At 39.6% G+C, this 17,890-nt stretch overlaps 1 protein-coding gene across 3 annotated transcripts in view; it reads right to left on the bottom strand.

Moving 5' to 3' along the window:
* The window catches only part of adgrv1 (adhesion G protein-coupled receptor V1), a 133,078-nt gene that overhangs the window by 6,633 nt on the left and 108,555 nt on the right, over positions 1–17,890 (bottom strand). For all 3 annotated transcript variants that reach the window (XM_083526543.1, XM_083526544.1, XM_083526545.1), the window contains 2 exons: positions 16,111–16,268; positions 3,645–3,766 (listed from right to left, as the gene is read on the bottom strand). In XM_083526543.1, coding sequence (XP_083382669.1) covers positions 3,645–3,766; positions 16,111–16,268 — 280 coding nt within the window. The remainder of the gene's footprint in view (positions 1–3,644; positions 3,767–16,110; positions 16,269–17,890) is intronic.

Below are 17,890 nucleotides of genomic sequence, written 5' to 3'. Positions count from 1 at the left end.
ATAATTAATTACGTTTAATAGTTCTTTTTTGGTAATTTACCATATAAAAGGTAAATGAAAGAACGCTTATTTATTTATTTATTTATTTATTTATTTTTATAAAAATGTACAATATGGCTTATACTCTTAAGGTTCTCTGGATAGTTGAGGGTTTCTAAGATCCTTAAGAAAAGTTCTACAGGAATCATTTCTCCTAGTAAAAGCCCTTTGTCTAAGGATTCTACTTATAGTGCATATACAAAATTTTCCAGAAAGTCAAAATTAATTAATTGATGAGGTTCTAAATTTAACCTACAAGATCCTACCTGGAACCCTCTCTAATAGAGAAATTGAAGATTTCTAAGAGGGACAAATCCATTAATACAATAGATAACTTTTTGCTGCTGATTTTCAACTGATGTATTTCTCCCCAAGATTTAGCAACCAGATGTTTCTCAATAATACCCAATAGATACTTACGTGTTCTTTGCAGTCCAGAAAAAACAAACACGTGTGCATGTCCTTTCGAATGAGCACTTAGGTAATACATAGTGAATACACATGTAGCCCTGCATTATCCTGTTTTATTGGTCCATAAATTGCTGCTAAGTTCTGCTGAATGGTGTATAATGAGCATAATCAAAGCTTCCTTCCAAACAAATGAGCACACAAATGACTAGGGGCTATCACGCTTGAGTACCCTTATGTGTCATCTAACCAAGTCTACAGGTCCAACTGATGGGTCAGTGAGTACAGAAGAAATGGAACACTTATAGGAAGGGTAACAGGGAGCGGTTGAGATAGAGGAGACTTATACAATAAGGCAAATTAATGAATGAACAAAAAAAAAAAAAAAAAAGATAAATGTGTACTGCATGCATAATAAACATCCTGTCTTTGGTCCCAACATATCCTTCTGATACAATGTTCATATCAGTAATAACAGGATGAGTAGCTTAATGAAGATGGATATATTTATAGATTTGGAGCCTAAGAATAGGAATGAAATCTAATTGTGGTCACATGCTCCATCATTTAAAAGCATGTTTTATGCTGATAATGAAACAGTGCTGCAGCATTTACGGTCAAAGCCAAGACAGAGCTTCACAACACAAACATCGCCATGTCAATTCAATTATCATTATATTTATCACGTGACATTTTCCATCCTGGCTCTGGCATTAAGTGTTGAAACAGAGATGGAAGGGATAAGTAGAAGAACTGTAACCTGCATCTATGCCCTTTACGACCACTTGGATTAATTGAAAGCTTATATTATTGAAAGAATATATTATTTTAATGGTGTGAATGACTGGTTCCTATTTTAATATAAACACAATCTCATTTCATTGTTGCTAACACAGACATCTCATGCAGATATACTTATTGGAAAAAGCACACACAACACATACTTTCAAGCATGTGACTGACCAAGAAAGATTTGTAAATCTGCTTCTGCACACACAAATGCATCTTATAGCTTATTATGAGATACACTTGGCACAAAGTCATAGATGCTGTTTCTTACTGGCCTAAACACTAACAGACAGAACAGCACCATTAAACAACCAGCTACAGTTAACACAACAGGGACACAACAAAGACCAACAAGATCAACATGGAAAATCAGCATCATGGAAAAAGAAAAAGCTTCAGAAAGGAGAAGTGAAGTGAAGATTATTAAAAGCAGACTTAAACTGCTGAAAAGGAACTGAAAAATACAAATGTGGCAAAGCTGCTGAAGGTCAAAATACCTTCAACAAGGCTACACTGCAGAAAAGTGTTTTTAATACATTTATCACAGAATTTTACTCCAGTTTGTTTTGCTGTTTTGACTGATTTCAACTTTCAGTAAATCCACTACATGTGACCATTTAGTCATCAGTGCAGACATTTTTCATGTGAATGATTAAGAAACCAGACAAGAAGAAATAAATCTGCTGTTATAGTTCTGCATTTAGGTTAATTGGTGTATCCACACTGGTCTGTTGTTGTTGTTGTTTTTTTGGTAGAGCTGTATGACAAGCTGTCTCTATAGGAAAATCTGGAATAGAACGTGGTGTGATGTAAAATAAAATGTATAGTTATATTCAATTATGTTTAAATAAAGTTTATCCAAAAGTGAGATGAATTTTTGTTGAATGTGATGAATGTAGAATAGGTTTGCAGTTGCTAATGTTCTTCATAAACTGCTATACCCATTGTCCCTATAGTAATATTAAAGTACAGGCTGTATTTATAGATGTGGAAAAAAAAAGGATGGTTTTTAAATGCTTTTTTTTATAATAATTTATTCACAACATAATGAATTATACCCTTGTGTATAATGTGGCATCATATAAATATAATGTAATATGCTAAATGGCCCATCCTTTATATGACCATGATCAAGTATCTGGTTTCTTGTTATTAGTAAATTCATCAGAAATTATTTTCATGAGTTTACCCAGGTCTTATTTATTAGCGAGAGACCTGGAACAACATCTCATAATACTACAACACTGATTAGTTCACTGTGTGATGAAGATGTAGTGCATTCACATCTGCTCGTTTAGTTGTGTGCTTTTAATTTATTTTATAACTTCATAAAATGGTCAGCTGGTAAACATTATTAAGCTGTGAAATGAAAATTTATGCCAAACTCACTGCCTCACATGACTTAAAGTGTAATCATAAAGTGTTAACAAATAATAAACATACAATGATGCATGACATGAAAAAGTAACAAACTGAACTGCATGATACTGTTTCTGACCTAATCTGTATATTTACCCATTTTTTTCTGCATCTTTGCTGTTGCCTTGCATGTGCTTGCATGACAAAATCTTTACAATCATAAAACAATCTGACATAACTGTAAATATAAATTGCATGATGAGACTGGTTTACTGATTACAGGGCTGTAAAGATACACTTTGATACAAGCACATGCCATTTCAGTATAGTCCTTAATCATTCTTCTCTTTCTGAAACTCACCTGTAGATACTGCCTACAATTCTGTATGCTTAATACAACTTTCTACATACATGGATTATTGTAAAACTCACTCCCACTATGTAGTAGCATAAAGAATCTATATTATGCAACAGTCTTCAGTGGGCCAAAAGGAAATCAATAAGCTAAAAATGCAAGAAGGTATTTTGGCTATCTAGCTCAGCTTAGACTTTTACACGTTTACAAAATGATCCAGCATGACATGTAGTCTCAGTGGCACAGTGCACAGTGTTTTATCGAAGCATGCAAATGACTTACAGTTCAATTGGGTGCTTTCAAACACTATTCCCTATCAGTCTACCAATAGTAATGTTAGGCAATAATTCTTCTCATGTATAAATATATTTTTTTTGTAGAATACTTTTTATAATCAGTGCTTGATAATGCACCAAAATGAATACTGTGGGAACACACAGATAAAGTAATAAAAAATAATTTTCTAGCTCAACAAGAAAACCTGAAAAAGAAAGTAATTAAGCAGGATTTTCATGTTTTTGAGTTGAACATGTACCCTGTGCTACCTGTAAGGTAAAAATCAGAGATCATTGGAGGATTAACATGACTTAACACCATTACAGGTGAGTGAATAGAAAACTGCCAATGCTAAAGGGCAATAGATGACTAAGAACAGCATGTTCCTTGCTAATGATGGATTACGGATAATACTTACCAACAAGATGTTGAAGATGACGAGGAGAATAAGCATCCAGAGATACCTGTACGCCATGTGCAGGCCAGCCCACAAACACACCAGTGAGACCAAGGCATACAAGTACAGCACCATGGGAACCTCTGTAGAACAAAAGCCGAGACACACTTGTAAACAAACACAAAGAACACCTCACAAGTTAGTATGCCTATGACAATCTATTTGACATTTCGTTTGACATCTGTTCAAGAAGTCAGGATGCACAACAGGAAGACGGCTAAACAGGCAAATAGGTTCACTTCTTTGTGCAGCAAACTGCCCTGAGATACCCTGGCATGTCAATTTTTCCATAGTTCTCCAACATTCTCTGCTTTGGCAAAATAGATGAGTGGGAATGTTTATGGTCCTGGGACTGCTGCCCAAGATGACTGGCAAGGCAAATTACGAGAGTCATAATTAGAAGCCTGTACTCAGTAGCTGTAAGGCTTGGCCCAATGTGGACAATCAATCAAATGCATTTTGAGAAGGTTATCAAGAAAAGTAATAAATACTTTGATTGGTCTTAGTATAGGAAAGCTCAAATGGTGGTGTAAATGAAGAAGAAAGAAAGAAAGAAAGAAAGAAAGAAAGAAAGAAAGAAAGAAAGAAAGAAAGAAAGAAAGAAAGAAAGAAAGGTGCTTTAAACTTGTCACATTCTTTACAACACAGTCAAATTATTTCTTTACATATCCCAGCCATGTTAGGGGTTGGGGTCAGAGCATGTTACAGCACCCTGGTGCACTAAGGGTTAAGGGCCTTGCTCAGGGGCCCCAAGAGTGGCAGCTTGGTGATACAGGGGCTTGAACCCAAACCTTCTGATTAGTGACCCAGAATTATGCCATGCTTGTTAAAGATTGTAATTAGACATTTGTATAAAAAAAAAAAAAACATCATTACATCACATGACATCACACCACACAACATAGCATACAACATAACATCAGCATTTCATTTCTCACAAAACTGTGCACATTTGCATCTTAGAGATGTAACTAGAGGTCAGGATATCAGTGGGTTTGACCCTTGCCTGACGTTACACGTGTTATCTTAGGCCTCTTCAATAAGCAGCTCCACAGCTGTTAACAATCTGATAAGGAGTGAAGACTACGTGTAAAGGCACACTTTAGCTGATCAATCATTTCAGTAGTCTAAGTCTATTGATCTCAATGCTGCACGTCCACCACTGCCTATCACTCCCCTTACCTATTGTAACCGCTGACTGTAGAAGTATATATATATATATATATATATATATATATATATATATATATATATATATACATATATATATATATATATATATACATATATATATATATATATATATATATATATATATATATATATATATATATATATATACACACACACTAGGGGTGTAACGGTACACAAAATTTGCGGTTGAGTACATACAGTTTTAAAGTCATGGTTCGGTTGAATGTCGGTATGGTTAGAGGAAAAAATATAACAAATATATAAACAAAATTCACTTGTTTAATAACGCAGTTTATTATTACTCACATTTGTGATCATCAACATTTTAACAGGTTTTTACACAATTTTTTATTAAAATGCCTACTTGGTTAAATAATAAATATAATACTATTTTAAAATATTTTATAAAAATAAAATATAATATATATATAAAATAAATATAATAAATATTGCAATACACATCTTCATTGGCAAAAATTTTACTGATTAAATAAAATTAAATAAATCAGACTATAAATCAGATTCCTAAAGCTGAACATAAAATGCTAAAGAATCTTCCTGGTTAGCAGTTAACACTAGCGCTATAGATTATTTAGTGTTTTAATACGTGCGGAATCTAAATCTTATTTCTGGTACGGAGTGAGTAGCCACAGCGACACAGCACTAGCTCTAGTTCCTTTTTTATACCCCTGTCATTGTTGTAAATGATTTCAAGTTAGATTATAACAATAATTCCGCCACTTAATACGTTCTCCTCCATTCCCCCCTGTCCTCTACATCTGCCTCTTTCAAACCAACTACCTGCATTTCTTCCCTCACCACATCCATGAACCTCCTCTTTGGCCTTCCTCTTTCCTTCCTTTCTGGTGGCTCCATCCTCAGCATTCTCCTACCAATGTACCCCATGTCCACTCCTCTGTCTAAACCATCTCAATCGGGCCTCTCTCACTTTGTCCACAAAACGTCCTACATGCGCTGTCCCTCTAATAAACTAATTTCTAATCCTGTCCATCCTCGTCAGTCCCAAGGAAAACCTTAACATCTTCAGTTCTGCTACCTCCAACTCCACCTCCTGTCTTTTAATCAATGCCACTGTCTCTAAACCATACAACATCGCAGGTCTCACCACAGTCCTATAAACTTTCCCTCTCACTCTTGCAGATACTCTTCTATCACATATGTCTCTTTTAAACTTGTGAATCAGCATGAAGTCTATTGGCATTCCCATCACCAACACACATACATGCACCCAAAAGCAACAGCTGCCATTATAAACTTTCATCTGGACTAAATGAATCTCTGAGAGGACCCTGACATTTCCAATATCATTAGGGATCACTTATGCTTTTTTTCAGAACATAGTGTAGCAGTGCCCTATGCTTTGATAAAAGACATGTTTCTGTGCTAATTTGCCAGCATTAAGATCTGCTGGGTTAAAAAGCTTTGATCACAATAAAGCCTGAGGTACATGTTGACTCTAATGCTAGACTGACTCATAAACTGCTTTCTAGTTGTAAGGTTTTTAGGTAGTCAGAATTTTGGACAGAATTTCTGTGCTCATGACATAAACTCTTTCTTTATAGAAAAGCAGCTATTTTGTTGATGTACCTATTCTGTTTTTCCATTTTGGTGCATGTAACCTCCTTATTCTGTTTATCAGAGTTCTTTAAAAGGTTTGGTGGATCAACATGTTGCCTGCATAGAGGTGTTTGTTGAACACACGTAAGTAGTTTGCTTGTTTAAAAGATATCTAATTTGGCATTTGTGAATCTAGTAGAAAAAATCTATAAAGCAAATATCGTTACAGGCAGAACTATAACAATCGAGATTTGTAAGATTTGTGCGGTTTTAAAAAAGACCTGGCTAATGACGGGTGCGGCTTTTCTGTTTACCAGTCAAAAGATGCAGAAATATTATAGACTGGAAATAGAGCAAGTCCCTGACTTATGGACAAGTTCTAACCAGGAGCATGTTCATAAGTCTGTTGACCTCATTGGCGAATCAAACATTACAAGTGCTTACGTTCTTCCTTATTCTTTATAATTGTACCAATTGTTGAATGATGCATGTTAAAAGAACAAAGTCTACCATATTTTGGCCTCAGTCCAATCTCTCAAATAGTTTTACTTTTGCTTCCATGGTTAATGTGTTGCCCTCCTTAGCAGTCCCCTACGCAGCACTGTGGCTTTTTTGCTTGTTTACAAACATCCTGTGTTTTGACTGAGTACTGTCTGCGTGACAATGTCCTGCAGACACGTTACCTACTTCTGCGATTTGTTCACACCTATGAAATTTACTGATTTTTAAAAACTCTTCCATTCATGATAAGCCACCACTGCTTTTGATTGCTATCTTACTGTTTGCTTTATTAGCCTACAGCAGTCTTGGGTGTTACATTAAGTGCTAAAAGTGACTTGTGTAATGACTAAAATGTGACCAGAAAGCAGTAACTACCAAGATTCCTTTCAGGTTAAAATGTTATCCACTGAGGCTAATACCATTTGGAGGACGTGGCTACTAATGCAGCTGACTTCAGATTTCAAAACAACCACTATGTTTCTGAGGTTTGTGCAGTTTGACTGGGTAATACTGGCTGGACCTAGATGTGAAAATTTGGTCACACATTCCTCACCTGACAGAGAACACAGGCTGCAAAAGTCAGTGTTTACTCACTGGGCTAATACTGAAGTGTTACTTCCACTGCTCTGACGCTTCTCTCTCTCTCTCTCTCTCTCTCTCTCTCTCTCTCTCTCTCTCTCTCTCTCTCTCTCTCTCTCTCTCCTTACGTCAATCATCCTTTAAACCATTTTCTACCAGTCAAATCTGACCCACCTCTTTCTATCACCCTCTTCAGTTTTTTACCACCATCAACCCTTTTCTTGCCTTTCTCACCTTTATTTTTTTATCTGCTTCAGACAAAATATCCCTTCTTCCCTCCCTTGTCACCTACCCTTGCTTTCCACCTCTATAAGCACATTCCTTTCTTCTGGTCAGGAATTGGCCTCTACAGAAGCAGCATGTTCCCAAAACCCTGAGGAGTAATCTCTCTGCACAGACGGAACAGACCTGAGTGTCGCCTCTTAAAAAGGAAAACATGTTTACCCATGAGAATCCATGCTCACATGATCCGCTCTATAAGTTATCTATAAATCTCCTTTCAAGAGCAGCATTAGAGATTCTGTTTTTACTTAGAAAAGAAACTTCTGCAGCAGGGAGCTGAGGAAGATATGTGTGATTGAGTCCAGTAAAAAGGCTTTCCTAGTGTTCAAGAATGTGATTGTGAAAAGAATGGAAAGCCACTTATTCTGAGATTTTAGAGTTTGAGATATATGAAGAAAGGCATTAGAGAAAAAACAGCATCTGTGGAAGATGTAATGTACAGACGCTACTGCAAAATGTTTTCAGATTTCAGATTTAGCTCAGCATGAAAGAAGTCTTGGCTATATAATCTCCCATGATATAAAATGCTGATGTGTTATTACCAAAACTGGAAAGAGGAAGATTGAAAAAATAGTTCACATAAAGTAAGAGATTATCAAGTATAGGACAACACCCAAAATAGGGATTAGAGTGATTCTGTTCCTGCATTTATCTTTCAGATTAGATATGTGAGCTGAATGTATGTGGCATTTAGACATCAAATTTTTCTTTCTGGGCGGGGTATATAGAGAGTGTTTCTGCGCAGATGTTTTAGACACTATGTTCCCTAATTCCTGCTGCCTTTATGGGGAAAACTGCTGAAGCGTTACGCAAAGCATGAAAAGCAGGTTCACGAAAATGTCGAGTCCTCCGTGTTTAACAATGCGTCATGTCCCTGCAATGAACTTGAACGATTGTGTTTTCTGTGTGGCCTCAAGGTTTGCGTTCCAGAAAATGTGGTACAAAGGTAGAAGAACATCCAAAAAAGATGCAATCAAGAACAACTTGTCTTGACAACTAAACAGATAACATTGTGCTTTTTCCATTTTTGCTTCAGATGCTGTGTAACAGTACACAGTAACTAAAGCAAAAATGGAAAAAGCACATCTCCATCCAGTCTGAGCTCTTATTGCTCCTGTTCTGTTTATTGCTTATGTAGTAAAGGCTAATGACTGAACAAGGTAAAGATGCAGTACATTACATGAATTTTCTCTACAGAGAATGCTCACTACAAAGCAGATTTCTTGGTTGGCTTTCCCTTTATTTCATTCTGCTGCTACCATAGAAGAAAATCCGTAACTGCAGAACTAAACTGCATTATTATATAGGGCACATAGTGTGTAATAGAAACAATTAAATGGCTCATAAATGCACCATGGTTGAGTAATTTTAAACAGATGGTCTTCTAAACCCTGTAAGACAAACAGAGTATATAGAATATATAACGCATATATACTTAAATTGGTTTTGACTTGAATAGGTCTCAAATAATCAAAAATAAAAATGTCTGACCTGAGGTAAAATGACTTAATTTCTAGCTAGTTCAATGTAGAGGTTTAATGCTGATGTCAAAACAATGTACAAGATGGGATAATGAATGAATCTAAAACTATAGGAGTATATATATATATATATATATATATATATATATATATATATATATATATATATATATATATATATATATATATATTTAAGCTAGCAAACAGGGAAGCAATCTACACCACTTTGCCTTACCGAAGCGCTTGAATTCTTTGCCTACCTTACATACCTGCAAATGTTCGCAGTTAAATCTAGATAAGAGCAATTTCAGTTCAAAGTACAATTACAGTCATAACAATGTTCTTTTCTCTATCAAAAAGCCCTTTATTCACTTATAGATATCTAGCCATAAACACAGTCTACTGTAGGTTGCCCTGTTCCTCTTACATAGCTGTGCTAATAGCATTACTGAAGTTTTTTTTTTCAGAAACACAGCAGGTATGCAGGGTAACTCTGGCTTAGAGGGCCTCCAGGCTTGTTAGCACCTGAAACTACATCCAGCAATCTGATCTGATCTGACGTCAGAACGTAGGTCAGTCCACAGATTATTTGCATCTAAAGCAGGTACAGCTGAAAAGGGACTTTCAGAGATACTCTGAAGACTCTATAGATAAGTACAGCAGTAAAACCTCAGGTATGCTAATATCTTGTGCCAAAGTGTGGGATGGGGAGAGGAAACAAGAAACTGGTGCGCATCCAAAACATGTTAGCTGATCTGACAGAGGCAGCAAAATAATTACAAAGTATAATAGATAATCTTTTCAGATTCAGTCATCAGGGGGAACGCATAATGGCTGGGACACCAGTCTATCACAGACCACCATGTACCTGCAAACATTCATTCAAAAAGAGGGGATCATTTTAAAAAGTCATTCAGCCTTTCAGTGTGTTTTTTTTAGAGACTGGAGGTATTCCACTGGGACACAGGGACATTTCCAAACACAACAAGCTGTTCTGTGTTTGAACCAGGCACACTGGAGATATGATATAGCAATATTAACAACTACACCACCCTACTGCTCCAGATCCAGCCAACTATTAAAATTCATCACCTAGCAACAAAACAAAATACTAAAAACTATAATGAAATTGTCTCCTCAACCCATTTGTGTATGCATCTCACTATCTGAAAATACAAATAAGTAAATAAATATAAGGAACTACAGCTCCAAAAGCCTTGTTTTACATGCTTGGAAGGAAGATACATGTATTTAATTTTTACTGTAAGTGTTTTTCATGTATTCATTAATTCCTGATTTCCATATAAGTTTGTAGTAAAGATTGTGAGTACAGATAATGTACTCATTATTGCATTATTCTAAATCTATTAATGTTATTTTCTTATACCCCCACAGATGATGCTACTGATAGAGTTCCCATCTACCTTTCTGATTTTTATGGTACTATATTTTGAAAACAACCAACACCCTGGAAAAAAGGCCAAAAAAACTTGGAGAGTTTTTCCTTGCCACAGTCACCACCGGCTTGCTCATCAGGGACAAACTTACACTTATAAAGAACATATAATTTTTTTATCACCACATTGTCTGTGTCCCCTCCTTGAACTGCCACCTTAACGTGTTGGAGGGGTTTGAGTACCCGAATGACCCTAGGAGCTATGTTGTCCGGGGCTATATGCCCCTGGTAGGGTCTCCCAAGGCAAACAGTTCCTAGGCGACGGGTCAGACTAAGAGCGATTCAAAAAACCCCTTATGAGACAGAATAGATCAAGGACCGTGACGTCGCCCGGTATGGCGTAGCCGGGGCCTCACCCTGGAGGTGGGACCGTAAGGGGCCGGTGCGAAGAGGATCGGAAGCTAGCTCTAGGGACGTGGAATGTCACCTCGCTGGCGGAGAAGGAGCCTGAGATTGTGCGTGAGGTTGAAAGGTTCCGACTAGAGATAGTCGGGATCACCTCTACGCACGGCTTGGGCTCTGGAACCACACTTCTCGAGAGAGGATGGACTCTTCACCACTCTGGAGTTGCCCATGGTGAAAGGCGGCGGGCTGGTATGGGTTTGCTTATAGCCCCCCAGCTCAGCCGCCATGTGTTGGAGTTTACCCCGGTGACTGAGAGGGTCGTTTCCCTGAGCCTACGGGTCGAGGATAGGTCTCTCACTGTCGTGTGTGCCTACGGGCCAAATGGCAGTGTAGAGTACCCGGCCTTCTTGGGGTCTCCGGGAGGGGTGCTGGAAAGTGCTCCGACTGGGGACTCCGTCGTTCTACTGGAAGACTTCAATGCCCACGTGGGCAGCGACAGTGACACCTGGAGGGGCGTGATTCGGAGCAACGGCCCCCCTGATCTGAACCCGAGCGGTGTTCAGTTATTGGACTTCTGTGCTAGTTACAGTTTGTCCATAACGAACACCATGTTCAAGCATAAGGGTGTCCATCAGTACACGTGGCACCAGTTCACCCTAGGCTGTAGGTCGATGATCGACTTTGTGGTTGTTTCATCTGACCTGCGGCCGTATGTCTTGGACACTCGGGTAAAGAGAGGGGCGGAGCTGTCAACTGATCACCACCTGGTGGTAAATTGGATCCGATGGCGGGGGGAGGAAGCTGGACAGACTTGGCAGACCCAAGCGTACTGTGAGGGTCTGCTGGGAACGTTTGGCCGAGTCTCCTGTCAGAGAGATCTTCAACTCCCACCTCCGGCGGAGCTGGAGATATTGAGTCCGAGTGGACCATGTTCTCCACCTCCATTGTCGAAGCGGCCGCTCGGAGCTGTGGCTGTAAGGTCTCCAGTGCCTGTCGAGGCGGCAATCCTTGAACCCGGTGGTGGACACCGGAAGTAAGGGATGCCGTCAAACTGAAGAAGGAGTCCTATCGGGCCTGGTTGGCCTGTGGGACTCCTGAGGCAGCCAACAGGTACCGGCAGGCCAAGCAAACTGCAGCCCGGGGTGGTTGTGGAGGCAAAAACTCGGGCCTGGGAGGAGTTCGGTGAGGCCATGGAGAAGGACTATCGGCTGGCCTCGAAGAGATTCTGGCAAACCGTCCGGCGCCTCAGGAGAAGGGAGCAGTGCCCTACCAATGCTGTTTACAGTAGAGGTGGGGAGCTGTTGACCTCACCTGAGGAGGTCATTGGACGGTGGAAGGAATACTTCGAGGATCTCCTCAATCCCGCCGTCACGTCTTCCATTGAGGAAGCAGAGGCTGAGGGCTCAGAGGTGGACTTGTCCATCACCCAAGCTGAAGTCACCGAGGTAGTCAAGAAACTCCTTGGTGGCAAGGCACCGGGGGTGGATCCGCCCTGAGTACCTCAAGTCTCTGGATGTTGTGGGGCTGTCTTGGCTGACACGCCTCTGCAGCATCGCGTGGCAGTCGGGGACAGTGCCTCTGGGATGGCAGACCGGGGTGGTGGTCCCTATTTTTAAGAAGGGGGACCGGAGGGTGTGTTCCAACTATAGGGGGATCACACTTCTCAGCCTCCCTGGGAAAGTCTATGCCAGGGTACTGGAGAGGAGAATACGGCCGATAGTAGAACCTCGGATTTAGGAGGAACAGTGTGGTTTTCGTCCAGGCCGTGGAACACTGGACCAGCTCTATACCCTCTACAGGGTGCTGGAGGGTTCATGGGACTTTGCCCAACCAGTCCACATGTGTTTTGTGGATTTGGAGAAGGCATTCAACTGTGTCCCTCGTGGCGGCCTGTGGAGGGTGCTCCGGGAGTATGGGGTCCGGGGTCCTTTACTAAGGGCTGTCCGGTCCCTGTCCGACCGAAGCAGGAGCTTGGTTCGCATTGCCGGCAGTAAGTCAGACTTGTTCCCGGTGCATCTTGGACTCCGGCAGGGCTGCCCTTTGTCACCAGTTCTGTTCATAATTTTTATGGACAGAATTTCTAGGCGCAGCCAGGGGCCGGAGGATGTCCGGTATGGTGACAATGCGATTTCGTCTCTGCTCTTTGCAGATGATGTTGTCGTGTTGGCTTCATCAAGCCAAGACCTTCGGCAGTCACTGGGACGGTTTGCAGCTGAGTGTGAAGTGGCTGGGATGAGAATCAGCACCTCCAAATCCGAGGCCATGGTCCTCAGTCGGAAAAGGGTGGCTTGCCCACTTCAGGTTGGTGGAGAGTTCCTGCCTCAAGTGGAGGAGTTTAAGTATCTTGGGGTTTTGTTCACGAGTGAGGGAAGGATGGAACGGGAGTTTGACAGACGGATCGGTGCAGCTTCTGCAGTAATGCGGTCGATGTACCGGTCTGTCGTGGTGAAGAAAGAGCTGAGCCGCAAGGCAAAACTCTCGATTTACCGGTCAATCTACGTTCCTACTCTCACCTATGGTCATGAGCTCTGGGTCATGACCGAAAGGACAAGATCCCGGATACAGGCGGCCGAAATGAGCTTTCTCCGCAGGGTGGCTGGGCGATCCCTTAGAGATAGGGTGAGAAGCTCGGTCACTCGGGAGGAGCTCAGAGTAGAGCCACTGCTCCTCCACATCGAGAGGGGTCAGCTGAGGTGGCTCGGACATCTGTTCCGGATGCCTCCTGGATTCCTTCCTGTGTCTCCCGGCTGGCCTTCCCCCCGGAAGAGCTGGAAGAAGTGTCTAGGGAGAGGGAAGTCTGGGCATCTCTGCTTAGACTACTGCCCGGGTGACCCGGCCCCGGATAAGCGGGAGAAAATGAGATGAGATTATCTGTGTAAAGCTGCCTTGAGACAATGTTCAAAGCGCTATACAAATAAAAATGAATTGAATTGAATTGAAAATGTCATAACAAAAAATGTATCATATGGTGATCAAGCCACATTCTTATACTGCAAACGACAGCTAATAGCACAACCCCTTTTTATCTTCAATTAAAGGGTCACTTGTTGTCCATTTTGTGCTAATAATCCAAGGACGCCCTTACGCCATTCTGAGCTAAAGAAATTGTGACTGTGACCTTAATGCCCTAGAAAAATCAATACTTGCAGTAGACATCAACAAAGGTTTCTAGTTTATTGTGCCTTTCTTCATGCAATCAAACCTTTCTTTGTCTCTGTTTGCTTTTAGAGCAAACTGACAGGGTGATAACAGTTAGGCTACAGATCATTAGAGAAGACTAGACATAAACAAACATCTCAGAGATAGGAGGAATATTTGCTGCTAGTCCAGGAAGCTTCCAAGGAACATCTATATTTTGTAAGCTTTCCATTACTCTCACGCTTCTAAACAGCAAATTAAGTCTTTAAATAGAGCTGTCATATAGTAATTACTTCCACAGAGAGCTCCCAATAAACATCCCTTCCCAAAGGCTAGATCACTGCTCAGTTAGGAAGAATGTTTTTTAAAAAAAAATTTGGATTATCACCAAATCTCAAGGGTAAAGCTGCTCTTTCTACAGTTTTCAATTGAACAGGGTACATCGAGCAAGCCTTGGCTCAAGCTCTCTGCAGGTTATAGAGACTAATGATTAAAAAGAAAAGAGAAGCACACAGGTTGCCCTGAACATAAGCTTGCTACTTCTGCAAGTGAGAGGTCTGTATGTTGTAGAGTGCTGAATCAGCAGCACTATGTCTGACTGGGAGCTGAGTCAACTACTGACCTCGTCAATTCAGACAGAAGGGCGTCTGGAAGCATCTGTGTATTAGCGTCTGACAATAATTTATCCCTTTTGCTCTGCTGAAGCTGATTTTTATGTGAAACAATGCCCAGAATAGTTATTTTCAACACAAAGCTTCTCGATTTCAGTCACAGTGGAAAATGAGATGTACGTGAGCATGTGAAATCTGGCATATTATATTAATATATTATTTCAGTAAATATTATCTATATTGCTAATAACTATGCAGATAGGATGAATTATTAGTGTTTTTGGTCTCAAACTGTGCTCATTATAGATAGCCTAGGTCAATGTTAAACAGAAGATTTAACAATTTACCAGAAATTAATTCTGTTGTCCATGACAAAGTCATAGCTACATAAATAAATCTGTTCTAGTTTAAAGAATAATCAGACACAACTGTTTAAATGCAGGCTAAGATGTTTTTTGTTCTTGCCAGCTGTTCATAGTCTTTGAGGTCTTTGTTCATAAGTCAAAGCGAATACGCATGTGTGTGTGTGTGTGTGTGTGTGTGTGTGTGTGTGTGTGTGTGTGTGTGTGTGTATGTGCGTGCATGTGCAAGGAGCAGAATGTTATGTGCAAAGCAGTCACAGTGACAAGTCTGTAGTCCACTGTTAAAATAGCTGTGTGTTTATAATTTAGCATTATTCCTGAGAAAGCTAGAGTTTAGCAGCTTTAATGAATAATAAGAACATAGATCAATACTTCCTAAAGGGCAACAATTGGTTTAGTGGCTAATTTCTTAAGGAAAATTCTTGCACTATAGAATAATACAGGCCAAGTCAAGTAAAATGTAATACAGGAAAAATAAAAAGCTACAATAATGGCATGAACAGGGATGATTACAGTTTTAAATGATGAGATATTTAATGTACTTAGTAATCTAAATACTTCAATATACCAAATAATATCAATATAAATAATAGTTTTTGCACATAACATATACAGTGCATATTTATATATATATGATTTTAGAATACTTGCCATTTAGTGGGCAAAGTTTTAACAGTCTAGTGAGCATGTGACTACTGTAGACTCAGATTCATGTTCAAGTTTTTGTATTGAATGTATATATATGAAGCAAATGCTTTCTCATTCTGATGGTCAGTTTCAACATGAAACAAAGATCTGCATGATTTCATGCATGATTTGCCACATGACTGGCTCATTCCAACAGCGTAAAAGTCTGGTGAGTGTATAAATCATTAAAGATGATGTAATGTGCACACACACCTGAGCTGTTGGTTCGGCCCCTGTAGACATCATCATAGGCTTTCCATTGCTGTGTAACATGATAAGCATGGATGAAGACCACCAACACTCCCACTACACAGCTAACAGGAATAAAGGCAGCTGTACAGAGAGCTGTGTACACATTTGGGATGAAACACCTGCATAAAGACAGAGAAACAAACAGTCATATTCGAAATGGCCTTCATTATTATACATATATCTGTGTGTTATGTGCAATAACTGTGTGTGTCTGTGTCTTCTTAAGGTCAAGGCTGTTGTTTGGGTTTGAGAACAAGACTCAATGTTCATAGTTTTTAGCTTGAATTTGACTTTCTGAGTAGCTACACTTTGAGTACACTACACTTCTCGCAAAAACTTTCCCATCCTCCGATTTTATCTCAGGAATTTCTTTCAATCTGCACTTGTTTTTCGCCACTGTGCAATTAACACGCCTCAAACTGGCCTTTGCTATGGGAAAGCTTGGGGAGTGCAATGGGTGCTGATGTTGTTTTGACGTGATGGATGTCCAAATAGAAAGGAACAGACCTTCGTTCACAGGGATGAACCAGCTTATCAAATAAACCCAGAGTCATTTTTATAGGGGATGGATGAATATCACAATTTATCTCTAATAGAATTCAAAGAATGCTAACGGTTATATGGAAGGCTGAAAAACCTTTCTCTATTTAATCTCCTATTAATACTATTTAATAAGTTTGGCTCCTGACTAGAAAAATTCAGATACTGCTGCTCTATTATACATTGTATGGACAAATGTATTGGGACACTTGCCTTTTTTAGCTATATGTGGTTCTTCTTAAAAAATGTTACTATGTTACATTTTACAAAATGTGGGGGTACACAATCATGTACCTACTACATCTAAAGATGCATTATGCTAGCATTACATTTTCCTTTCATTTGAAGTAGGAGATCCAAAACTCTTCCAGCATGACAATGCCCCTGTGCACAAAGCGAGCTCTATGAACACATGGTTTACATGGGTTGAAGTGGAAGATCTTGAGTATAATCCTTAAACAGATTTCAGATTCACAAATACGCCTAAAGCAAAATAAGAACTGGGTTGGTATTTGTCTTTAATAATTTACTCTCCAAGCTGCAGAAATGCTCTGACAATTAAATATGGTACAGTCGCAATGCTGATGCTGAGGTAGTGCAGTAACTAATCAAGGCCTGCTGCCTAACAATAAAGGGTGGAGAGAAGGACAGAGTGAGGACAGATTTAAAAAAACAGAGAGGTCACAGAAAGCTAGCTGACGTACACTGCCCGATAAACCAGCACAGGGAGTGGTGAAAGGAGGAAAACAAGCTCTTAATCACTGTATGGGTAAACAAAATACTTTCCACTCAAATGTGTGTTTACATACTGCATGACAAATGTACAGGCATTATCGCATTGAAAAGCACCTGTGATTTGAAAAGCTTTTCTGGGATTTAGTTTACACACGATTGTGTTGACTCCTACAATAAATCACCATGCCATAAATATTAGTGTAGGGAATGAAGGGCTCTGTAATAAAACTCGAATGAATGACTAATGATTGGCTTTTAATAAAACCTGACCTTCTACATTCAAACTGTAACTAAATAGAAAAAAGCAAGGCAAAATTATACACCTGAGAAGGTCTTGACATCCTTTCATAGTATCATTAGCTGAGGTGGAAAGCAATCAACTACATGGGCTTTTGTTCCAGTACTTGAGTACATGATTTACTGAAACAGCCATTTAAATTGTAGTAGTTTCACAGAAAAAGTATTT

This window comes from Silurus aristotelis, assembly GCF_946808225.1.
Source record: "Silurus aristotelis genome assembly, chromosome: 23".
Lineage (NCBI taxonomy): Eukaryota > Metazoa > Chordata > Actinopteri > Siluriformes > Siluridae > Silurus > Silurus aristotelis.
This window is presented reverse-complemented; position numbering and strand designations above follow the sequence as displayed.